The sequence below is a fragment of the Sphaerodactylus townsendi genome, linkage group LG09, assembly GCF_021028975.2.
Source record: "Sphaerodactylus townsendi isolate TG3544 linkage group LG09, MPM_Stown_v2.3, whole genome shotgun sequence".
Lineage (NCBI taxonomy): Eukaryota > Metazoa > Chordata > Lepidosauria > Squamata > Sphaerodactylidae > Sphaerodactylus > Sphaerodactylus townsendi.
Genome location: NC_059433.1, coordinates 72,523,125 through 72,538,409, shown reverse-complemented (window position 1 = coordinate 72,538,409; position 15,285 = coordinate 72,523,125). Strand labels below are relative to the sequence as shown.

Sequence of the window (15,285 nt, the reverse complement as noted above, 5' to 3'; positions counted from 1 at the left end):
AACAGGCAACAAACAAGTAATTGATACGATGTATACATGTTAACTGTACAGAAAATCAATTACTTTCTTCACAGGGCTACTGAGAGGACAAGCTAGATAAGGAACATAAGCTGAATATGATGTTTGGTTATTTTTGATGTTACTAGACTGGATGTCCTGCCCTCCTGGGATAGCAAATCTAATTCATTATATTAAAGCTACGGTGCCTGCGGCTAAAAGCTGACTTTCATGGATCAGTATGAAAATCACAAATACAGTGGAACCTCGGTTTTCGCCGGTAATCCGTCCGGGAAACCTTGGCGAAAACAGAAACCGACGAAAACCGAGGCGCCCGCTGGCAAGCCATGCAAATGCATAGGTCGCTGGTTTTCGTCATGAAAACAGCGCGCGCGCGTGCCAACGAAAACTGAACCAAACAACGAAAACCGAGACAACATTTGCAGGGAACGGATTGACGAAAACCAAAAACGACAAAAACTGACGGCAACAATAACCAAGGTTCCATTTTATCAGTGAGATACATGGGTCAGAATCATCCAAAAATTAGCTTTAAAAAACACCCCCCAGCCCCCCGTTCTCATCATGTTTTACCTCTCGTATTTCATGACCAGCTCCTCCGTAGGACTGCAAGTCTTCCAGGATTCCTTCTGCATCCTTTAACACTACATTTACCTGATTGTAAATTTCTTTTTCTGATTCTGTAGGCTGAGCATCTAAACAACAGAAAAACAAACCATGTCATTTTGGCATGTGACCTCATGTAAACTCATACCTGTAGAAAGGGGCCTTCTGCTTGTGTACACAAGTTATTTGCAGACAGCACCTTTGCATATTGCAATTGCTGAAAACAAATGAAGGAAGACTACACAAGATACCTCCATGCATGAGTTTCCAAATTGTTTTTCAAGGTTCAGGACTTTGGTATGGGGCAGGGGTCTGCAACCTGTGGCTCTCCAGATGTTCATGGACTACAAATCCCATCAGCCCCTGCCAGCATGGCCAACTGAAGAGCTGCAGGCTGCAGACTCCTGGTATGGGGGAAGGGGAACCTATTTTTTCCCTGAAACGTCTCTGCAGAGTTATATGAGTCACTAAAGAATTTCTGATTAGGACATGAACATCTGCCCCAGTGGTTGAAATAGCAGTTTCCCAGGACCATTTCGAGTCAGGAAAATGATATAAAGGGTAAACGTCTCTTTCCCACTCCCATCTGAAATGAGAGGGTATGCACCTTTTAAAAAAACTTTCGGACAGCTCGTTCAGGTGTTAATTGTTTTGTGTAGTTCTGTCTCGAGGCCCACTTTACAGGGGATGCTGGTGCCACTCTCCGAAGAGTCTGCCTGGAAACCGTTTACACACGAAGTCAGGGAGCAGCAGCAAGCAAAGGTCCCTTGCGAAAGGGCGGAAGTTGCCATGAAGGCTCTCCTGAAACTGCAATTCAACTGTGTGAAGTTGAGCTGTGCCACTAGCAAGGAATGGAAACGGTAACCCTACCGCTGGATGAGAGAAAACACGCCTGCAATTTAAATACCAGTTCTTACTTTCAAAATCGAGGAAAAAGTTTGGTCCCTGCTCAAGGTCTGTGCACGTCAAAACTTTAAGAAGGTTCCCCATGTTAAGACACCTGTGGAAACAAGGAGAGAAAAGCCACATGTAGAAAGTAAAGAACACATTATCTTTACCCTTTCTCACCCAAAGAGCTAAGTGTGGTCAGTAGTCCTTTGGCAGAAGAGAGAGAATAGAAAATAGTTCGGTGTTTGGGGAGGGGGGAGGGCTGGAGGGGGGTTGAGAGGGCTGGTGCCGGGCTTGACTTGACGGCCACTGTGCCCCGCAGAGCCCAGCCTGGTGTTTGGGGCAGGGAAGCGTTGGAGGGGGCTTGGGAAGTCTGGCACTGGGCCTGTCTTGGTGTTTGGGGTGGGGGGGAGGGGGAGGGGGAGGAAGTGGGGGCGGATGAATTCACAATTCTAATTTTTATCTTTCGGAGGGACAGGGTATAGACAGTTTTAGGCATCCGTGCTCTTCAGAGGTGAAGCATTACCTCCAACTTCCTGCAAATTGAAAATGGTTCTCCCATATAATGGAACCTCCTTCAGACAGCTGCCAAGAAAGACACACAGTGCACACTTCTCTAACCATGCCTGTGTAAGCTATTCTACCAGATTCGAACATTGCCCACTGCTCAGCAAACTGGTATTCCAAAACTTCGGTTCTGGGGTAGAGAGGTTCATTCCTGGAGGAAGGCTAACATTATCTCCATTTTCAAGAAAAGGGAGGAGGGATGACCCAGGAGACTACAGGCCAGTCAATCAGGCCTCTGTCTCAGAAAAGATACTGGAGCAGATCTTAAAGGGATAATCTGCAAGCATCTCTGAAGGACAACCTGGTGATCCAGGGAAGTCAGCAGCGATTTGTCGGCAACAGATCCTGCCAGACCAATTTCGTTACCTTCCTTAATCGAGTGATGAGCTTACAGGATCGAGAGGATGCCGTTTGCCTGGATTTCAGGAAAGCCTCTGAGAGGGTTCCCCATGATGTCCCGATCAGTAAACTAAAGGACTGTGGACTGGTCTCTAGGATAGTTAGGCGGACAGAGAACTTTTTGGAGGACAGCAATCGAACAGCACTTTATCTGAGTGGAGGGAGGTGTCCAGTGGAGCGCCATTTGCCAGGTCATTTCCTCTTTCCAAACATCAACCGGGGCATCAATAGAAGTATAAATCGTATCAACAGGAAAATGCCTGAATGCCATCTGAAAACCAGTTGGATCCATGAGGCTGTGGCAGCAGATCATCTTAACCGACCCCCACCCCCCCATCTTAACTGATCCTCCACCACAGCTGAGTCTTAGTATCTTTGCAGGTTGAAACCCCAGCAGACAGTGATCTGGCCATGACAAGAGGACCATCTTCAATCCTCTCGCCTTCAAATTCACCTGCTTCCTGTCCAAAGCAGAACACTAGAACAAGACCACCACCTGCACGGTGCGTGAGGGTGGCTATTATTACCTGTGACAGGCCCAGGGCTATCAGGGAGACCATGAAATCCTGAGCTTCACCAATCAAATTAGCCACGGCTATCCTGGGGATTTAGCAGAAAATTTGCGCATCTCAGAAAGCCTGATAACAAACTGTCATGCTCTCTACACACCACACATCTCCAGCCACAGCTGGGACAGGGGGGATCAGATGACCCCAGGCGCAACCAAGGGGGCATAAAATCCCCCCACCCCCGTGCCAATCCTCCTGGGGAGGGCAGGACCTGGGGAGGGCAGGAGGCAAACTGTAGGGAGGCCAGGGGGAGGGGCTCAGACAGGCTGCTGTGGTGCCCATCTGAGCGCAGAGGATGGACGGAGGTGGGGGCACCCGGGGCAGGTGCTGTCCCCAGGTGCCATTTCCCCTGATACATCTCCATCTCCAGCTGAGACAGATTCCAGAGTTTTCAGCAGAGTTCTCTCTGCCTCTCTGTATCATCCAGGAACAATACACAATAAATATGAATAACATTGACTACATAGTTATTTAGAAATTTGATTTCTGGGACAGTTTTCTACCCAAAAATTACAGGTAAAATAAAAAAAAAGATTATTGGATTTTTGGGAAACATAATGAAATCTTCATCTAAGGATTCACCAGAAGGGGGTTGGTCCCACCCCCATCACACTATCCTAGTCACATCTGTCCAGAGGTATTTCATTCCACCCATTTCTTCTCAAGCTGCTGGAAGGCTTCAGCAGTAACTTAGTGCTCTTGTAATTTCATATGACACCAGGCTCTAACTGGAATCAAGGGTCTCGGCATATTATTGACTGCATTTTAGTAATTCTAGATTTTGCCGCATGGCTTATTTGCTGTAAGTCATCTTGAATACCCATGTGGTTTTGATAAGGCAGGATATAGATAGTTTGACCAAACAAACAGAAATTTGAAAATCCATACTTAGCGTTAGAAAGAAACAAGTAACGACATTGTAAATTCAGAGAATTTGCCTGTATTATATCATGAAGGATTCAGATAACAAGGATTGTCACAGAACAGGGAAGGCAATTTACAACTGTCAATATACCTCTGAGTATATTATCTTAAAAAGCAGATTGCTTTAAAGAAGCTGCCATTCACATCAGTTGTTATTGCAGCTGACCGAATCTGCATTGGTATAGCTGCTCACAAAACTACAGTCAACCGTGTTGTATTTTTTTCTATGTATGTTCAGCTTTTTGGGGGGGTGGGGGAGGGTTTACATATTGGTGGGGCTTAGCTGTCTGCATTTTTTAAAGTCACAAACACACTGCAGTTTGTACCAGATGCCAAAATGTGACAACTGCATAAAGGGAATATATTCAAATTGCATTCCATTATATAATTAGCCAAAACAAGCGGCCGGCACCAGACCAAGTGGGAGATCAACAAGGGGAGATATATTTGTCTGTCTCTAATGAGGCGGAATAGCCGTCGACAACTATTCGTCAATAAAGGGCAAAAGACACTTTAATGTCGCAGACCAAAAACTAAACCATTTTTACCCAGACGGCATTTGAGAAACAATTTTTTTCTAGTGGCAAAATGAAATCCAAACAAATTTTAAAAAATCTAAATAAATAATGAAAAGGGGGCTGATTTTTTTCCTCTGTGTGCTGAAAACAAACTTATCCACTTTAATCTTTTATTTCTGTCTATTTCTACATTCCTCCCTTCATGCAGATGTTATGTGATGCATGAATTGCTGGCTGAATAGCTACAGCCGTGGGGGGAGGGAGAGGGTCACACTAGTATACAATTACTCTAAGGATGCCTTCCGGCACCTTTTATAAAAAATAAAATTTAAATGCCTTTTGCCAGCTTGTTTTGAATTATTGTGTTCCGTAGACTGTCTTTGCCACGCATCTCACAATCCTGCCCAGCGTCTTCTAAGGTATCGGCGAGCCACACACTCGCGCCCTGTGGCTCGGGTTGTGGGAAAACAGCAAGGGCTGGCCGAAAAACACAGTTCCAAACTTGACCTAATTTTCTCAGAGTAAGACATACGGAAACGCCACATTTCATTACAGTGACCTGGCCCGCTAACAGCCTTGTGGGGTCGTCGGATGCTGAGTGTCATGTCAGAACCAGACAGGCGGAAAGCCGAGACATATTTTCAAAACAAGATCGGCACGAATGCCCTTCTGAAAACATCCCCAACACATCTGGGGGAGGGAGGGGGGGAGGCTGAGCTCGATCCAGAGAAAAGGCAAGGGAGATGCACAATGTAAAACCGACTACCAGAAACAGTTTCCTGAGGGGAGGAAGAACACATTAACAGCTATTTTGTCCAGAACGACTGAATGTAATACTTGACCCAGTAAGTTGCAACCCCCATCCCCCTTTACAATATTTATCGGGCAGCGGAGCAAAACTGCAGAGAAACCATTCTGCACTGCCTAAAGTGGGTAAGGTGGAAAATGACTGTGATTTTTCATTTGGGGGAGCTACAAAAAGGAACTGGACACACGCAAGCAGCTCCAAATAATAAACTTTAGAGAAATGCTTTTAAAAAACCTTTATTTCATATTCCTTCTCAATTAAGGGAACTTTTTAAAAGAGGCGTATTCATTTTTAAAACCTTTAAGCAACCCCTTGAAAGTTCCAATTTGGTCTTATACCAGGGAAAAGCAAGTTTATAGACGTTTTAAAAATGCATCTAGCAAGTTCAAACGGGGCCCAAATGCACGCTACACAGACCTCTTTGCCAATCGGAAGGATGATGAAGCAGTGTGAAAGAATGGGCAGTTGGACAACTGCTTTTCCAACTGAAAGGGGCAAAAAAGACACTGCTTTTGCTTTGCATCATCTACAATAAAACAGGGGAACAGCCAGCATCCCCACCCCCCACCCCCAAAAATGTGCAAGTCTGCTTTCTTTGTATACTTTACTCCAAGGAACGAGAAAATTCTTTTAAAACACAACATTCCAAGCCTCTGGGCTACACAAGAAGGAAAGGACACAGGCCACGAATATGCAACAAATAAGGCAGTCTGCATGTGGAAATAAGGGGGACTAAGTGCCCAGCACGGGGGTGGGGGGGGGCACTCTCTCTTTAGCAGGCTGAATGTTTTTATCTTCTCGGAGCACAGCTGGGAGCTGCAGGCAGAGAGATGCTTAACACTGATAATGTTAGTCTGGTGATGATGCTCTTAGCAACAGATGACACCACACGCTCTGCAGCCAATCGAATTGCGAGATGCCTCCTTTCAAGACCAAAGCGTCCAGCTTTACGAAAGTGATACAAGCCAAGCAGCCTTCCAAGGCTGGCAACGAGTGGTTCTGTATCAGCAGCTGAGTTATGTGCAAGGGGAAAAAATAATAATTTGAAAAGCCGGAGATCCCATTCTCTGCTGTACTACAACTACTACTACTACTTCCTCTTCCTCCTCCTAGTGTTGTCCCATTAATGCAGGGTCCGCTGCTAGGTTTTTTATAGGCCACTTCTCTCGATCTAGCGCAGGGGTCTGCAACCTGTGGCTCTCCAGATGTTCATGAACTACAATTCCCATCAGCCACTGCCAGCATGGCCATGCTGACAGGGGCTGAAGGGAATTGTAGTTCATGAACATCTGGAGAGCCGCAGGTTGCAGACCCCTGATCTAGCGCGATGTCTGGCTGCAGGCATGTAACTTTCAAATCCGCACTGATGGTATCTTGCCCTTGAATCTCTTCACAACAAGAAAAGCCAACAGGACACAGATCTTGACAACCCCTGGCTCATGCTGAGACATCCGCTCCATGCTCACATTATTGGTGAACTCTGCTGTTGAGCTAGGGCCTGCAAAACAGTTAAATAGCTGCACGCATGATAGGCAGGGGTCAGTTGTTGGAGCAAGTGTGCCCCTTCGAAGTGGAAGCAAGGGAAAACAATGTGCATTAACAACTTTATGGCTGCTTTTCGATGAATACTTATTGAGAGACAGCTTTTCAATTGTGATTTTGGCCTTCCAAGTGGAGTTCGGGCATCCGGTTATTAAAGGAGGACTAGTGATTATGATGAACAAGCTGGTATTTGGTCTTCTGAGACTTTGGCTCAAGCTCATTCAGCCGCAGGGGGACAAGATGGAAGACAGCCTTGACTGTCCCCCGGCTGGGTGCTTTGGCTCTCCTGGGCTGGGTCCCCCAGAGGGGTTCCTTCAGCAGTGGTACCTCCTGACTGTTGGGGCTCAGCCTGGTCTGAAAGGGAACCCCTGGGAAGAAAACTCAGATAGAGAAGAGGGGACGGTGTTGGTTCCAGATTCTCAGGCACTGCCTGTAGATGCAGAGACTGAGCAGCCAGAAGTTCCTGCTGGGCCAGGTCCTCCGGCTCAGGCAGAGCATTCAGGCCGGGATCCACAGCCAGGTCCAAGCTCTGAGATACCCCAGCAAGAGATTAGCTCGGAGACTCTTCTGCCCCTTGATACAGAGCCAGAGGGGAATCTGACAGCTCCCTCACCCCCCTGCCCCTCGAGCCCCAGGAGCAACTCAGGAGGAGACTATGTGCTGGCTTACAGCAAAGGAGACATAGCAACAGGTTAGCAGCTATGGGGCAAGCTAGAGTAGATTCGGAGTCTTTTCAGGAGCCAGACTAGAGTAACCCAGCTGCAAGAGGTTATTGCACAAGGGAACGGGAGGCTGGCTATAAAAGGGAGGCTGCAGCTGCGCTAGCTTGTGGCAGAAATGTTGTGTTTTAGTTTGCAGGTTACTATTTGTGTCTTGTCTGGATTCCTTGCTCTGTGCACATTAAACGCCTGAACCTGCTAAGACCTATTTGTGGACTATCCTTGGTTCCTGGGGGTCTGTCTACGACACTGACAGCCTGAAGCTCTGACTTCACGTCCACATTGTGCCACAAGCTCCGGTTGCTTGTGCCACCCGAACTGCAGGCTTCCAGCGAAGAATTATACAGGGCTTTCCAAATATCCGAAGTGCCTTACGGATAACTCACAATGCACGCCTTCTGCAGAGTGACTCCCGTCTAAGCTCCCTCAAATCAAAAGGGTTCAACTGGAGTACAGTAATCCTTCCCAACACACACACACACACACACACACACACACACACACACACACACACACACACACACACACACACACACACACCCACACCCACACCCACACCCTCCCTTGAGAGAATATTGGCCCTCTCGAGACCGCCAAGGGAGTTCCTGCCTGAGGCAAGATTTAAACCGGGGATGTTTCAGCTCACACACTCAGCAATACTGCTAACTGGTAGGCATGCCTGTAAATATTGTGCACGCCAAACAAGGAGAAACAGGGAAAACACACCCAAGCAGGGCATGCTGAGTTTAGGGACTGAGTAATAGTCCCTGATTTCCCTTTCCTCAGCTCAATGTAACTGGAGACAACAGGCGGAGGAAACAGCTTTTAGGAGATTAATGTCCACATATGACTAAGACTGGAAGGAACCAAACCGACAGCAATATACATGATCACAACCTCAGACTTCTGTTTTTGACCCCCATCCCTTTAAAAAAAAAACCCAGTCTAATAAAGAGCTCTGGTGAAAGCCAAATCCTCCAAACTGTATTCTGTCATTTTGTCTCCGGATAGTTATGGGAGCATTACAGGCACCGAAAATATTCATTCGGAGCCCTTAACAACAATCCCCTCAGAATCTGCAGTCTCTTTTCCACTGCTGACATCTAGTGGGGCATTTTTAACCTGCTACTTCACGCGAACAAAAAAACCAGAGCTGCAGTTCGAGCGAAATTCTGTCGGCGAAATTTCGCGAAACTCTGTTCAGAAACCTACCAGCGGTGACAATTGGTTGGCGGCGACTGTTCTGTCAGAAGTTCAGCTCATTTTGTGCTACGGTATTTACGCAACAAAAATAATTCGGGAGACGCAAGGGGGGGGAAGAGTGTGGCGAACGGACCCACTCAGTGAAGCGCATACAACAACCACACTTAGTTTTATCACTCTGCCTAATTATACCACCACCATTAATCATAGTGAAACATTTTTCAGCTATGTTGTAGTCGCAGTCTCCTATTTAAACTGAAAGTTCAGACCCTGTACAGATAGGTCACTATTGTGTGGCAAGGGCATGAATGGAAGTCTTTTTTTTAAAAAAAGTCTTTTTTAAAAAAGAAAAACATTTTTTTTCATGTAATGTAGGATTTCCACTGCAGCTATCGTTCAATAGGGAACTATCTTGCCCAGCTCTTATTCTGGCTTCTAGACATCATCTAGAAGAAAATTATTGTATTCATTAAAAATAAACCCAGGGCAACAGATTTGTCTAGAAACTAGACCAATTAACACAGGACTGCTTGCATCCCAATCGACTGGGAGTACTGCCTTCCGTCAGAACCGGGTTCCACACCTAGCTGCGGTGGCGGAACAGAAAACCGGATCCGAACAGGCAATCAGAGATGCTTGGACTCAGCCCAAACTGAACCTGTGTGCCGATTAGGCCTTAAAAAGTAGGAGAGAAAAAGTAGGAAGGATAAAAAACTTAAAGGAAGTCAGCAGGGTGCAGATCAGGGTATCATCTTGTCCTAGACTATTATTAGATTAAGATTATGGTTTAGACTGTACACTTTAAACATATACCTTTATTTAACTTGTATTATGTTGTAAGCTGTGTTGATCCCAGCTTTGCCATGAAAGGCGGGAGCGTATCGCCCTATGGACATGGGGACACCATGACAAAAGCAGGAGAGAGGCCTCTCTGGCGTGTCGGTGCAATCCCCCGGGAGATGCCGGGCACGCCGGTAGGGGAGAGACCTCTTGCGCCACAGAAGTCTGGGCGAACATAGGCAGGGAAGTGGGGGGAGAACTCAAACAGGTGCCGCAGTGCCCATCTAAACCCTGCCCCCGAGTGTGAAGGGGTGGGGCCTCCGAAACAAGTGTTGTTCCTGGGTGTCAATCCCCCCCTCAATATGCCTCTGGGGAAAGGGTGGGGTATAAATCCAATTAAATACATAAAATAAAAAAACATGCGGGGGGAGTCCTGTACTTTTCTAATACAGACAGGTTCAACACACACACACCCCCCAAATCAAATCTCAGAATCAGCAGGATGAATTTCCAACAAGCTTAGCAAAAGAACCGCTACTAAGGACCAAGTTTCTGGGCTAGAAGCCGTCTTTCTTTACTCAATTGGCTGCTGCTTTATCATACACTAAAAACCCCAGAGCAAGAGCTGCCTTCCTGTAGCTTCTTCCCATGTTTCCATGGCAATGGTTAGAAACCAGGACCTCGTAGCCCGACCAGTTGCGAACATTTTTCTCATCCAATCAGTGCCTGGCCTGAGGAGACACTAAACGGCAGGAGGGAGAATTTGCACTGTTAGCTCTCTCCAGGCTTCTTCGAACAGCTCAGTGGACGCTCTGGTGACATCCAAACCGGTGCTTAGAAATCCCGTAAACTGCTACTTAGACACTGATCCAAGATAAACTGTCTTTGGAGCAGGGTCAGTTAAAGACTAAGGAGCACCACGAATGTACTGCCGAAGGCTTTCACGGCCAGAATCGCTAGGATGTTGAGGGTTTTCCGGGTTGTGTGGCCGTGTTCCAGTAGTATTTTCTCCTGACATTTCACCTGCATCTGTGGCTGGCATCTTCAGAGGATCGGAGAAGGTCTTAGCCTGTCAATTATACTGCATGTATAATCCACCGGATTATAACAATGTCGGATTACAATAATGTAAGTAAAATAAAAATAAATTCTCGTCCATAATTTGTGGAATGAGCCTTCAACAAAGGAATATTAAACGTTCCAGTTTAGAACCGTTAAGGATCCCTCTGAAGCTGTACTATCTCCATTCATCTTGGTAGGATGTGCTGCTCTGGTTTTGTTCCCAATATAAAATAAAAGGAAACACTTCTTCACGCAACGTGTGATTGGTGTTTGGAATATGCTGCCACAGGAGGTGGTGATAGCCACTAACCTGGATAGCTTTAAAAGGGCCTTGGACAGATTTATGGAGGAGAAGTCAATCTATGGCTACCAATCTTGATCCTCCTTGATCTCAGATTGCAAATGCTTTAACAGACCAGGTGCTCAGGAGCAGCAGCAGCAGAAGGCTATTGCTTTCACCTCCTGCATGTGAGCTCCCAAAGGCACCTGGTGGGCCACTGGAAGTAGCAGAGAGCTGGACTAGATGGACTCTGGTCTGATCCAGCTGGCTTGTTCTTATGTTCTTGGACTTGTCTCATTCCCCACAATAGCTTCCTCCAATACAAATGGTCTTATGACAGACAAACACAGATTCTAGGTATGGGGCACATCTGTACATTTAAACAACAAGAGGTTCTCACCTACAGCCAGTGCTGCTCGGGTTTTGTTCCCAATCTAGAAAAGAGAGAGGGAGGGAGGGAGAGAGAGAGAGAGAGAGAGAGAAAAAAAAAGAGAGAGAGAGAGAGAGAGAGAGAGAGAGATGAAATCAGTATAAGAAATGTGACCATGTGCAATCGGATTCTAACAATACAGTTCCCATGGTTTTCTCCCCACAGGGAAAATACATATAGATGCTCCCCATCAGAGGAGTATCGGGGAAAATGGCGCCCGGGGACAACACTTGCTCCGAGCATCCCCCCACCATGCTCAGGGGCGGGGCTTGGGGGCGGGGCTCGGGGGCGGTTCAGACAGGCACCGCAGCAGCAGCAGGCCTACAGCACCCCTGAACCCCGTCCCCAAGGGCCTGGGGAGGGAAGGAGGAAAATGTGTTAGATATCTGCATCGAAAAAAGCTTTGGACCTTTTGGGGTTATAAGAAATACTGAGACACGAACTCACCCCCTGCTTGTGCTGGCATCCATTTTCTTCGGCCTACTGCAATGCACTACTGATGGTAGATTTATTGGTAGACTTTCCAATATTCCACCCACACAAAGGACGCGCTCAAGTGGGTCTCAGGTGCATGAGACCCTGCTGCATATTTTTATTTCACTTCATGCGAAATACAGTTTAAGAACTTCTTTGATACCCTCCCCCTTCAATATTTCCCAAACATTGGGATGACAACCATAGACTTAATCTCCAGAATGAAAATAGCACTCCTCTTGTTGTCGCTAAATGTATCTCAGGAGCTCTGAAATTTCAAGCTGATGCCATTTCATCAGCATCAGAATAAGGCAGGAGTAAGCCTGATGGTGTAGTTTTCAACAATGTGTATCTCTCCCTGTCCTTTTATTTTTAAATGCTGGGTCTCTTGTTTTTGTACATTTTAATCTTTCTTTTTGGGGAGGGGGTGGAGGGAAGGGAGAGATTATTTTTTATTATTTCAAACTATGCAAATAATTTTGGTAAAACACTACAATAAAAGCTCGGCTGTTTCTGATGGTTACGAATGACCTTGGTGCCCACTGATGGCAGGGTCGTTAGCTTAATCTTACATTGTCTAGAACAGGGGTAGGGAACCTGCGGCTCTCCAGATGTTCAGGAACTACAATTCCCATCAGCCCCTACCAGCATGGCCAATTGGCCATGCTGACAGAGGCTGATGGGAACTGTAGTTCCTGAACATCTGGAGAGCCGCAGGTTCCCTACCCCTGGTCTAGAAGAAGAAGAAGAAGTAGAAGTACAAGAAGTAGAAGTAGAAGTAGAAGAAGAGGAGGAGGAGGAGGAGGAGGAGGAGGAGTTTGGATTTATATCCTCCCTTTCTCTCCTGCAGGAGACTCAAAGGGGCTGACAATCTCCTTGTCCTTCCCCCCTCACAACAAACACCCTGTGAGATGGGTGGGGCTGAGAGAGCTCCGAGAAGCTGTGACTAGCCCAAGGTCACCCAGCTGGCGTGTGTGAGAGTGTACAGGCTAATCTGAATTCCCCAGATAAGCCTCCACAGCTCAGGCGGCAGAGCAGGGAATCAAACCCGATTCCTCCAGATTAGATACACGAGCTCTTAACCTCCTACGCCACTGCTGTTACAGACTTCTCAATAAATAGACTTGAATGGGATTCACTGTATCCATTGAACAACTTTACTCAAAATGCAGCCATCACGGTTGGGGAGAAGTTGACACACACAACAAACAGTAGACAGACCAGATTGGAGTCCAGAAGCTTCGTCAGATCTGACAAAGGGAGTTTTGACAATGTATTGTTGAAGGCTTTCACAGCCAGATTCAATTGGTTGTGGTGGGTTTTCGGGCTGTGTGGCCCTGGTCTGTTAGTTCTTGTGGTCTGGTGGAACATTTTGCCTGCATCTGTGACTGGCATCTTCAGAGGTGTATCACAAAAAGAAATGTGTTCCACACTGTGTCTAGTGAGAAGGGGAAGTTCAGTGGGGTATACTGTCCATGTCTCAGGGTGGGAAACCAATCAGTCCCACCCAAACACTTACTGATTGGTTCCCCAACCTGGGACATGGACAATATACCACACTAAACTTCTCCTTCTCAGTGTAAAACAGACTTTTCTCTGTGATACACCTCTGAAGATGCCAGCCACAGATGCAGGCAAAACGTTAGGAACAAGATCTACCAGACCACGGCCACACAGCTTGGAAAACCCACCAAAAGGAGTTTTGGCACTTCGATCTCAAAAATCTTTTCGTCTCTAGATGTTACTGGATTCAAATCTAGCTGTTCTACTCCAGACCAACATGGCTACCATCTGAAACAACAGCAGCATTTGCTGTACTAGTTAGTCACTGGGGGAAAATCTCCTCACGATGGATCTATTTCTATGCATGGCCCAATGCTAACAAAATAACTAGAACAAACGAACTAAAAAATGGAAAGAAAAGAAACGAGTTAACTGCTATATTATAAGGTAGGTTCTTAAATCTTTCCGCTGTAAGAGACGAGGAGTGTTTCCAGTTCCCAATCCAAGAATTCAGCTTCCTGGATTTTTAAGAAGGGAAGAAAGAAAATCAACTTGGCCCTAAAGGCATTCTTTATCATCAGAGGCTGATGCACAGAGAAAAGAACGGAACAAAGGACAGGGCTTATGGGCAGGATCTTCACAGGAATTCCCAGTATTTCCTTCCACTCTAAAAAAAGCAGTTGGGGAGAGAATATTAGGTCCGGCTTAGCATGGGAGACAGGATCAATTCCTTCACCTCCAACCACTGCCCAATGAAAACCACACCCTCCTGGCTATTTGTCACAATAAGAGGGAGTCAGAGTACCGTCCACCTAATCCAGGTCGCCCCCCTCCCAAGATTCCATGTGAGGAAATTAATTTTGCTACTTGCAGTCCAAAATATTCAGCCAACCAGCATTCCTATGGACCACTAGTCTGACTCCAGACAGCCACTCTGATGTCCTTAATAATTACTTGTCAGTCTCTTGTGGCATGTATGGATCTCCTTAGAAGCGATCAGGCCTGGAAGCTAGAATAGTTCTCCAGCCTGTTTTCCTATTGTATGGTGCAGAAGTGAAGGAGACACTGAAGAAGCCAGTGTGGTGTGGATTCTAATCTGGAGAACCGGATTTGATTCCCCACTCCTCCACCCAAGTGGCAGAGGCTTGCCTGGTAAACCAGATGTGTTTCCGCACTCCTACCTTCCTGCTGGGTGACCTTGGGCTAGTCATAATTCTTCGGTGCTCTCTCAGCCCCACTTACCTCCCAAGGTGTCTGCTTTGGGGAGAGGAAGGGAAAGGAGCTTGTAGGACACGTAGAGTCTCCTTACAGAAGAGAAATGCGGGGTATAAATCCAAAATCATCATCTTCTTTACAGACCTTGCTGTTCCTCTATGGTCTGGGTTTCTGGCCAAAGCTGGATGACCCGCAAAACAAGGCCAAGAATCAAAGGGACCGAACAGGCCACCTAGCACAACCCCCTGCTCAATGCAGGATCAGCCAAGAGCATCCCTGAAAAGCGTTCAATCAGCTGCTGCTTGAAGACTGCTAGAGAGAGGAGTTCACATTAGAAATGTAACTCGGGAATTCTTACCAGCTCTAACAACCATTCCTGAAAGTCCAACAGAAAGACTGGCTGCCAGTCCAGTTCCACACCCCCATGGCTCTGGCATCCTTTCTCAAAGAGACTGAATCCAGTCTTCTTAGAAGAGAAGAGTTTGGATTTATATCCCACCTTTCTCTCCTGTAAGGAGACTTAATGTGGCTTACAAGCTCCTCCCCCTGGCAACAAACACCCTGTGAGGTAGGTGGGGCTGAGAGAGTTCAGAGAGAATCTGTGACTAGCCCAAGGTCACCCAGCAGGAAGGTAGGAGTGCGGAAACACATCTGGTTCACCAGATAAGCCTCTGTTGCTCAGGTGGAGGAGTGGGAAATCAAACCTGGTTCTCTAGATTAGGATCCACCTGCTCTTAACCACCACACCACGCCGGCTTATTGCTACACAGAACTTTATTC

General features: G+C 46.7%; 1 protein-coding gene across 4 annotated transcripts in view; it reads right to left on the bottom strand.

Moving 5' to 3' along the window:
* Nucleotides 1-15,285, bottom strand: part of CYRIB (CYFIP related Rac1 interactor B) — a 106,884-nt gene that overhangs the window by 19,172 nt on the left and 72,427 nt on the right. For 2 of the 4 annotated variants that reach the window (XM_048507865.1, XM_048507864.1), the window contains exons 3-5: nucleotides 11,284-11,317; nucleotides 1,542-1,624; nucleotides 592-713 (exon numbers count right to left, since the gene is read on the bottom strand). In XM_048507865.1, the coding sequence (XP_048363822.1) occupies nucleotides 592-713; nucleotides 1,542-1,614 (195 nt within the window). In that variant the 5' untranslated portion in view covers nucleotides 1,615-1,624; nucleotides 11,284-11,317. The remainder of the gene's footprint in view (nucleotides 1-591; nucleotides 714-1,541; nucleotides 1,625-11,283; nucleotides 11,318-15,285) is intronic. The other 2 variants (XM_048507867.1, XM_048507866.1) reach the window with 1 other exon arrangement.